Source organism: Pangasianodon hypophthalmus, chromosome 9 (genome assembly GCF_027358585.1).
Source record: "Pangasianodon hypophthalmus isolate fPanHyp1 chromosome 9, fPanHyp1.pri, whole genome shotgun sequence".
Classification (NCBI taxonomy): Eukaryota; Metazoa; Chordata; class Actinopteri; order Siluriformes; family Pangasiidae; genus Pangasianodon; species Pangasianodon hypophthalmus.
In genome coordinates this window covers 15,623,361-15,633,665 of record NC_069718.1, presented here as the reverse complement: position 1 = coordinate 15,633,665, position 10,305 = coordinate 15,623,361, and the positions used below count along the sequence as shown (strand labels likewise).

General features: G+C 40.2%; 1 protein-coding gene across 1 annotated transcript in view; it reads left to right on the top strand.

The window, feature by feature from the left end:
- The first annotated feature begins 4,714 nt into the window (after positions 1-4,714).
- Positions 4,715-10,305, top strand: part of pamr1b (peptidase domain containing associated with muscle regeneration 1b) — a 31,167-nt gene continuing 25,576 nt past the window's right edge. Inside the window, exon 1 of the mRNA XM_026919778.3 lies at positions 4,715-4,900. Within this exon, the coding sequence (XP_026775579.3) occupies positions 4,774-4,900 (127 nt within the window). The 5' untranslated portion in view covers positions 4,715-4,773. The remainder of the gene's footprint in view (positions 4,901-10,305) is intronic.

Below are 10,305 nucleotides of genomic sequence, written 5' to 3'. Positions count from 1 at the left end.
ATGGAAGTTTTTTACTGATCATCTTGGAGAACCAGCTGCAATTCTTCTGGAGACTTTGACTGTCACACTTGCTCATTATTTTTGCAGCAAAACCCAGCAGCCTTCATTAAGTTTTTCTGTCTGAAAAGTAGTCTCTGTAATGTAATATGCTGCTTTCTTTACTGACATACAAATATTTTTCATTTAACATTTAACAGTAACATTTAATTTTGTGCTAGAAAACTAATGTTTGGAAATCTAAAAAGTTTTTGTACTGACTCGATAATATGGAAGTCATGAAATAAAAATCTATTACAAAGTTTGTACTAAAAAAATAGGGTGCCTAAGACCTTTGCACAATACTGTATTTCATGTAGAATACTGATGAACTACAGGATATTAATTCACTGTGAGAACAGCATGATGGATGATACCGTAAACACCTTATCCTTCAATGCTTGTGTCTCGTATCCAAGCTTAAGATTTACACAACTGACATGCTGAGCTGCTTCTATGGTAAGTCGATTACCTGATGTGTAGCCCAGGGTTTGTATGATTTATGCTTAGAGTGCACAGAATAGAAAAGAAGAAGAGAGTGTGTGTGAGTGCCAGTATTCCCAGAATACTGGGGCCAGCTCATCCCATAGATGCTTGATTGGATCGAGATCTGGGGAATTTGGAGGCCAATTCAACACCTTGAACTCTATGTCATGTTCCTCAAACCATTCCTGAACAATTTTTGCAGTGTGGCAGGACGCATTATACCGCTGAAAGAGGCCACTGCCATTAGGGAATACCACTGCCATAAAGAGGTGTACTTGGTTGACAACAATGTTTAGGTAGGTGTTATGTGTCAAAGAAACATCCACATGAATGCCAGGACCCAAGGTTTCCCAGCAGAACATTGCCCAGAGCATCACATTGTCTCCACTGGCTTGCCTTCTTCCCATGCTGCATCCTGGTGCCATCTCTTCCCCAGGTAAGCGACACACATGCACCCGGCCATCCACATGATGTAAAAGAAAACATGATTCATCAGGTCAGGCCATCTTCTTCCATTGCTCCATGGACCAGTTCTGATGCTCATGTTCCCATTATAGGCACTTTCGACGGTGGACAGGGGTCAGCATGAGCACTCTGACCGATCTGCGGCTACTCCGCCCCATACGCAGCAAGCTGCGATGCACTGTGTGTTCTGACACCTTTCTATCATAGGCAGCATTAACTTTTTTCAGCAATTTGTGCTACAGTAGCTCTTCTGTGAGACCAGACCAGCCGGGCTAGCCTTCACTCCCCACCCGCATCAGTGAGCCTTGGGTGCCCATGACCTTGTCGCCGGTTCACTGGTTGTCCTTCTTTGGACCACTGCATACCAGGAACACCCCACAAGACCTGCCGTTTTGGAGATGCTCTGACCCAGTTGTCTAGCCATCACAATTTGGCCCTTGTCAAAGATGCTCAGATCCTTACGCTTGCCCATTTTTCCTGCTTCCAACACATCGACTTTGAGAACTGACTGCTCACTGACTGTATCCCACCCCTTGACAGGTACCATTGTAACGAGACAATCAGTGTTATTCATGTCACCTGTCAGTGGTTTTAATGTTATGGCTGATCAGTGTATGGCCGTAGAATTGTAAAGGCAAACAGTACTAAGTGTAAAGGATGTTCAGAATGAGTGTATTGTGAATACGAGTCCTTGGATGGGCACAGGACAGTCTTTATGATTACAGAAGCATTTCTTAAGTACAAATCTACACTAGTCAGATGAGCTTTTCTAATGAAGCAAGGGTGAGACATAATAACCAGGGGTTCTATAATTTACTATTATTATTATTATTATTATTATTATTATTATTTTGTTACAGTGGTGGATAATCACAACCTACCATTATCAAAGTTGTATTTATTATTATTCAGTTCTTATAGTTTAATTGGATAACTATTATTGGATAACTAAATAATTAAATAATGCCAACTTGGACCTGCTCAGAAATAAAAAGCTCTAATAATAAAAAAATCAATTTTTTTACAGCTGTATTAGTGTATCCTTGCGGGACCATCCACAACAGCAGAAAGTAAGTCCCAAGTGCAGAAATTTCCAAGCAAACCTGAGTAAACCTGAATTGATAAACATTCTAATTTGTTTAGAGCAGTGAGAACCCAGCTCATTTACACAGTCATGATGACTAGCTTACAGCTCTACAACATCAGAAAGACCCAGATGTGTTATGAGACATGGATGAGTCCATGAGGAGGGTTAGAGTCAGCCTCAAATGACCCCACTCACTCATAATAAACACGTCGACATCTGAGCAAACAGAGTGGAGCCCAGAAAAGGTGCGTGGATGCAGAGAGTGTGGGATCAGCATGTAATTCTGTTATTTTTGGACAGCTCATTGATATATGATCCCTGGAATGAGTTTAAGCTGCTTATGTTGTAACTGTATACATTAAAATGTTCTCTTGATTCCCATTCACCTTTCCATGCTCTTATATAATACTAAACACATATAAACAGACAAGAGACTGTAGCTAACCTCACAGTTCCTTTAACAACGGTACCGTACATCATGAAGTGGCATGAGACTTTATTTCAGCTTTTTAGATGGGGAAGTGGTATGTTCACTGGAAAATCTTAGAACATATGCTGGAGGGGAGGAGTCTAAAACACAGATTTGAGTAAAAGTACTGCTACTGTAGTAATAATTCACTTGAGTAAAAGTAAAAACTACTTGAGCAATTACTTTACAAATTACTTTTCTGTTTTCATATCTACAATTGACACAACTATCTGAGAATTGCAGTTTCTAATTTTTTAATTATGTGAACTAACCAAGTGAGCTGTACTAAAGTGACCATCATCTCAACTATCAATGGTATATAAAGAAAGGCAACATTAGCTGGATAGCTAACCTAGCCAAATGCTGTTGGGGTTTCATTAGCTAGCTCATGTTAACTCATGCACTTCTAGCTATATAGTTAGCTATCTAGCAAAGATGCCCCTTACGCATTATCCCAAATGTTATGTGTAGGCTGTAGCAACACTTAGAGATATTTAACACAACAGGTAATCGATACCGAACATTCAAGTGACATTTTAAGTTTAATACAAAGCTTTCATACTGTAAAATATCAATTAAGGCTCTGGACTACTGATCAGAAGGTCAGGGGTTCAAGCATCAGCACCACCAAGCTGCCACTGTTGGGCCCTTGAGCAAGGCCCTTAACCCTCCTGCTCCAGGGGTGCCATCCCCTGCGCTCTGACCCCAACTTCCAAACAAGCTGGGATATGTGAAGAAAAGAATTTCACTGTGCTGTAATGTGACAAATAAAGGCTTCTTCTAGCTCTCAGCTAGCTTAATGACTTAGCTTTACGTGCTTCCGCAGGTTGGATGTTAAGCTGTGAAATGCTGATATCTCCACAAGGTTTGCCTCTTATAATTTTCAGATAATTATCACTCTGTTTCATTTGAAGCATTTGAAACTGAAGATACCAGATAAATTGGACAAAGATGCTCATTTGTCTCCACTGTCTCAGACAATGTTGCTGCTGACTAAACATTTGAAGTGAAGTGAAGTGAAGTGACTTGTGGCCAAGTATGGTGACCCATACTCGGAATTTGTGCTCTGCATTTAACCCAAATGCACACATCCAAGTGCACACACACAGTAGTGAACACACACACACACACCGTGAACACACACCCGGAGCAGTGGGCAGCCTTTTTTGCTGCGGCGCCCGGGGAGCAGTTGGGGGTTCGGCGCCTTGCTCAAGGGTCTCACCTCAGTCGTGGTATTGAGGGTGGAAGAGAGCACTGGTCATTCACTCCCCCCACCTACAATCCCTGCCGGACCCGAGACTCGAACCCACAACCTTCAGGTTCACCTTCGGGTTGCAAGTCCGACTCTCTATCCATTGGGTGACTGAAGTATTTCAGAATTTTAACTGGCTTACAGTTTTCCAGAGTTAAATATATTATAATTTTCTTATTCCGAAATGGTGATCAAAAATAAATGTAGCAAAAGTTAGTATTTTATTTTTTTAAAAATGCAAGTAAAGTATGGTTTAATTATACTAAAATTAAACATCATTACAGTGAACCATGTAGTTAAGTGCTGTAATGGGAGTACATGTAGTTCATTACTTTCCATCCCTGAACATTTGTGAAAGGTTTGTGTTAATCTCTGAATTTAAAATGACCTCCAGTACAACTTCATACCAACTTAAAAGTAGGATCCATTCAGACTACCTCAGCTTAGCATAAAGAAAAGGAAGAGCTGATACTGTAGGTTCACTGGTGTAATTTGAGAGAGACTTCCATTGGTTAAATGAGGTCTATGTTTGGACTCTACACTCAGTCAGCAGTAATGATGTTACCCAGCCAGTATCAGAAGAGTGGTGTTTTTTTGGAGGGCTGTCCAAGGTGGATAGTCTAATGGATAGTCTTATGAGGCCTAAGTGTAACATGAAGCCAGGAGGAAGAGAAAGAAATAGAGGCAGATAGACAAAGATACAGAGTTAGAAAGATGTCGAAAGGCTAATAGAAGATAGAAATAGTAAAGTGAAAATGAAATAAATAGAGGGAGAGAGACAAACAAAAGAAAGACAGACAGAGCTGGAGGAGGAGAATGAGAATGTGAGTGCCAAAAAAAGAAAGGGGAGAGCGCCGGTGTTTGGGAGAGAGAGAGAGAGAGAGAGAGCGCGTGTGTGTAAGAGGGAGGGAATGAAAGAGCGAGGGGTGATGTCAAACCAGCTGAGCTCAGAAAGTAAACAGCGCTCCAGAGAGCAGCATGCCTTCAGCGGCACGGCTGCAGAGGCAGAGCCAGCGGCAATGCTGCATGCTCCCTCACACCTCCCTGCTCTTCGTTCTCCTTCTCATCTTCCTCCTGGTCTCTTCAGGGATGGCATGGCCATATGGTAAGAGTCTGACTCATATCTGTCCATTTCAGCTATCGCTATGACTAAGTTTTAACAAGAATCTGTATCCTGATCTTTTGTTCCCTTAAAGACAGCATCAGCAGTCCTTTCTCTCCTTCTCCTTCCTCTTTCTTTTATTTTCTTTCTTTTACACTTTCTGTGTGACTCTTGTACTAGAGAACTTGTATATGGACCGTGTTGCTGTTGTGGCTCTCTTTGTTTTGAATTTCAGCGTGCTTTACGTCATTCCTCTTAGTCACACTTCAACAGTTAGGACACATTAGAGAGCAAGTGGAAAATATTTATGCGAGACTGTTTCAGGATGTTCCTAAAAAAAATCAAGTCACAAGACACCTAAGTCACTCTTCAGGAATCCTGGGCAAATCCGTGTATCCCTGTTCATGTTTTGAAGGGAATCACCTCTCTGTTGCCTAGTGTTAGCTGTTATTAGGTATTGTGTTCTCTCGTGGTCACCCATGGCATGCTTGTGTTTTGGATATCTAAAGTATCAGATGCAAAAAATGTGAAGAATTTCCCCTTGCGTACCGATACTGATTATGAAACAAAATCAAAACAAAACAAAAGATGAATCTGAGTCTTGATTCTGTCTGAATCTATTTCTGAATATTGCCATAGGTCTATATATATATATATATATATATATATATATATATATATATATATATATATGTGTGTGTGTGTGTGTGTGTGTGTTGGACTCGCCACATGTCGAAATAATTACATGGGTTAAAGAGAAACAATTAGTGTCTCAGTGCTTGTATAATCAATCTTTCCAATGGGTGACAAACTAGCTGTGATAATAGGGTCAAGGCTAAGCAACTTGACTGGGAATTTTCTAGAGAAGAAGCTTCTGCCAATAGCACTGAGATAGTCACCAAGAGGTGAACTCAACAGAGATGCATCATCAGGTTGATGAATCATCTCCGGCTTATTTCAGAGCAGCTTTGTGGTCCAGATTAGGGCTTGAGAGTACAGTTGTGTTAGGTCAGTCTAAAGAGCAGAACCTCATTCAGAGGTCTAAACATACTTTCCTCTTTTCTTTCAGGGATATAAATATACATTGTGCATATGGACAATTTAAGGTCTCTATGGTGTTTTTTAAAATTTTTTATTAGGATCGGTTCTGTATGTAGTAATACTAGTCAACTGATATGGTGGACAGTGGATCACAGATGGATAACAATAGCAGGCCAGTAGTTATTGGGTGCTCCACGATCTTGGCCGAAGCAATGGCTGTGCTGAGGTTGTGAACCAGGCTCCCACTGGACATCAGGTGTGTTCCTACTATAATGGGTTTTAAATCAATAATAAAAGCATACTTTTACAAATTAGTAGTTTGATCTGTATGGTTGTGTCATGCATGTTATATTTCTTCTCATATCATTGTTTTATATACAGTAAGGTCTGGAAGTATTTGGACAATGATGGAGTTTTTGTGATTTTGCCTTTATACACCACCACAATGGATTTGAAATAAAACAATCACGATGTGATTGAAGTGTAGACTTTCAGCTTTATTTTAAGAGGTTCCACAAAATATGGCATTTACCATTTATGAATTACAGCCATTTTAAGCAAAGTACTTCAATTTTCAGGGGCTCAAAGGTATTTGGACAATTGACTGACAAGAAGTTAATCGACCAGGTGCGGTCCATTCCCTCCTTACTTCAAAACAAATGAAGCAAAAGGTCTGGAGTTGATATCAGATATTGAGTTGGCATTTGGCAGCTGTTCGACTGGAGCTACCAATATAAAGTTCAAGGAGATCTCAATGCAAGTGATGGAGGCCATCATTAGGATGAAAAAACAACATAAATCTATAAGAGAGATAGCAAAAACCTTAGGTGTGGCCAAATCAACAGTTGGGTACATTCTTAAAAAGAAAGAAAGCACTGGTGAGCTCAACAACATCGAAAGGCCTGGAAGACCACAGAAGACAACTAAAGTGGATGATCGCAGAATCCTTTCCTTGGTGAAGAAAAACCCCTTCACAACATCAACAGAAGTCAAGAATACTCTGGAGAAGGTAGGTGTATCATTGTCAGAATCTACAATCAAGAGACGCCTTCATGAATGTAAATACAGAGGGTTTACAACAAGGTGCAAACCACTGGTAACATTCAAGAACAGGAAAGCCAGATTAGACTTTGCCAGAAAACATGTAAAAAAGCCTCCCATGTTCTGGAATAAGATTCTTTGGACTGATGAAATCAAGATTAACTTGTATCAGAATGATGGGAAGAGAAAAGTATGGTGAAAGAAAGGAACGGCTCATGATCCAAAGTATACCACATCATGTGGCAAACATGGTGGAGGAAGTGTTATGGCATGGGCATGTATGGCTGCTAATGGAACGGGCTCACTGGTGTTTATTGATGATGTGACTGCTGACAGAATTAGCTAGATGAATTCTGAGTTATATAGGGCTATACTCTCTGCTCACATTCAGCCGAATGCTACAAAACTGATAGGATGCCGCTTCACAGTGCAGGTGGATAATAACCCTAAACATACTGCGAAAGCAACTCAAGACTTTTTGAAGGCAAAGAAATGGAATATTCTTCAATGGCCAAGTCAGTCGCCTGATCTCAACCCAGTAGAGCATGCTTTCCACTTACTGAAGACAAGACTGAAGGCAGAAAGACCCACAAACAAGCAGCAACTGAAGGTGGTTGCAGTGAATGCCTGGCAAAGCATCTCCAGGGAAGAAACTCAGAATTTGAGTTTTGAGAACATGGGCTCCAGACTTCAGGCAGTCTGGATTTTTATCCAAGTATTAAAATTATGGTTATATTTACAATTATGTCACTTTGCCCAAATACCTTTGAGCCCCTGAAAATGTAGGTACTTTGCTTAAAATGGCTGTAATTCCTAAATGGTAAATGCCATATTTTTGTGGAACCTCTTAAAATAAAGCTGAAAGTCTACACTTCGATCACATCTTGATTGTTTTATTTCAAATCCATTGTGGTGGAGTATAAAGACCAAATCACAAAAACTCCGGACCTGACTGTATGTTCTGTTTTTTGTTTTTTTGTTTTTCTGTATATTTTTATTTTATATGCTCTTAACTATGTACAGTACTTTGGTCAACTTACATTGTTTTAAATGTGATTTATAAGCAAAATGTACTCACTAATTTACAGTGGAAATGGATGAGCAAGAGTTGAATCTCTTAGTGTAAAAAAAGCACACTTGAAAAAGTAATATTAGTTCATCTGAATGTTATGTCTTACCTCACATGCTAATACATATAGGACCTGGTGGAGGGGACCCCATGGACACATTTCATGTTGCTGCATTCAGCTAGTTTGCAATTTTCTTTGGAAACATTTACTGTTTGAGTTAACCAGAGATGTACATTTAAACATGAATAGTATGTGTCTGTGTATGTTGTGGTTTAGGCAATGTCTGAAGAAACCCAGAGGATTTTCCTTTTCCATGCCTGCTAAATCACTCAGGCATCAGTTAATCACTAGCACAGCTGTAGCAGAGAGTAGTGCACAGTGCTACAGTCGGCTTTTTTGCTCCACACTCCGCGTCACAACAAATACACTTCACTGGCTCACTGCCTGTCCGCTTCCTCTCAAAGTTTCTTCCTTTTTCTTTACTTTTCTCTATTGAATTTAAATCTTCTTCCTATGACATTGAGGTCTTGCTTCTTTAAAAAACAACCAAACCAAACACATGAAATCAACCAGATTTAACCCAATTTACTTGATTTTTCCCCCAGTTTCCAACATACTGGCTATCTAATGAAGTCACTTCTTATTGTTTAAAATACAGGAGTCTGAGGGATAACAATAGCTTGTTAAACTCCCAGTCATTTAGCTTCCCATGGCAGCTAAACATGCTTGGAGGAGATCATACTCTGTTTCTGTAAACAGATAAATGTCTGTGAAATCAGGGCCAATTATGCTCACCTGTACTCCTGTCCTCACACGGCTGTGGCATTACTGGGATTTAAACCTGCTCTCTTCCAAATCTTTACAGTCGCACCACTCAGGAGCCCCGAATCAGCCAACTCCTTACACATCAGTGAGACATCAGAGCCAGAGGGAGCTTTTCATCCATGACATAAGCGCAGTACAGTGTGCACTTTGTTAACTCAAATTGTGCTTACTCTTTGAACTGCAGATCAAGATTTCAGCACCATCTGTGACTGTGTGCTCATGTTTTGGCAGACACAAGACTCATCAGCTGTAGTTGCTTGCTTAGTTTTGGGAGCCATCCTGAAACAACTGGAGCAGAGAGCAGCCAGCAAAACAATAGAGAAAAGATGAGATGAGACCAGGGAGATGAAGAAGGCCAGCTGCATGGGCTGGATGGCTTCACTGTAAAATCAGAGCTGTGTTACATAAAAACATTTGGTCTCAGGGTCAAGTGAAAAACCGTATGTGGCTTCATTAATGTCTACACCAAACTCTTGACAAGTATGTTGACCATTGTCACTATACTAGGCTCATGCACATATAGAAAATGCTAACTATTACTATACTTTAGAATCAGCTTTTTTTCTATTACCAAAGTCTAATTATTGCTAAGTACTAGTTTAATTTGTCTAACAAACAGTACAATTCACTACAACAATGGTTTTCTTGATGAACTGAAAAGCATAACCTTTTCAGTGCTTTAATATGTTGCAAATGGAAGATGACCACGGGACTATTTTTAGTTTTGTGATGAGTAAGCAAGTTCAAAATCCTACAGCAGCCCGGAGTCAGACACAGACGGAACAAAGTTCAGTACTGTAGATCAGGTCTGTAGTGAGGTAAAATGATTTATAGTTTAGCTGGGGTCACAGCTGAGTAACAAGTCCTGGAAAATTCTGGAGGAGATTTCAGAGGACTTTGTTCCCAGCGATACTATCAGCGTCTGCATCCACTCAAAACCACAGAAAACCAGTCTAAAACCACAAATCAACATGCTGTAATTCATACAACCTGTCTTCAAATCAGTTGGCCATAGGAGTGTAGAACATGTCTGCATGGAGGTACTGGGAGAAGTTGCTGTTTCTCTTGGTTGAATATAGGAAATGCTTTGGGAAAGTTGCTGCTTGGCTAGTGTCTTTGAAGACCTTTGGCCTGTGAAGCGGAAGATGATCGTCCTTGGTGGCATGAGTTTGGGAGCTATTTTGAGAGATATTTTTGGTTTCCCGATCCTTCTGCAGATGCTGGTCAGAGCTAAGCAGTGCACATCTGGAAAGGAAAAAGTAGATAGCAATTATACAATCCAGTAAAGTTAAAAGAGAGATTTGCATGAATGCACTGGAATCTGAAGACTTGGAATGTGTACTGTGATGCACAGAACATTTGGGTTGTCTTTAACATAGAATGAGGAAATGGACTGTGCAGAGAAAAAGAGAGAGAGAGAGAGAGAGAGAG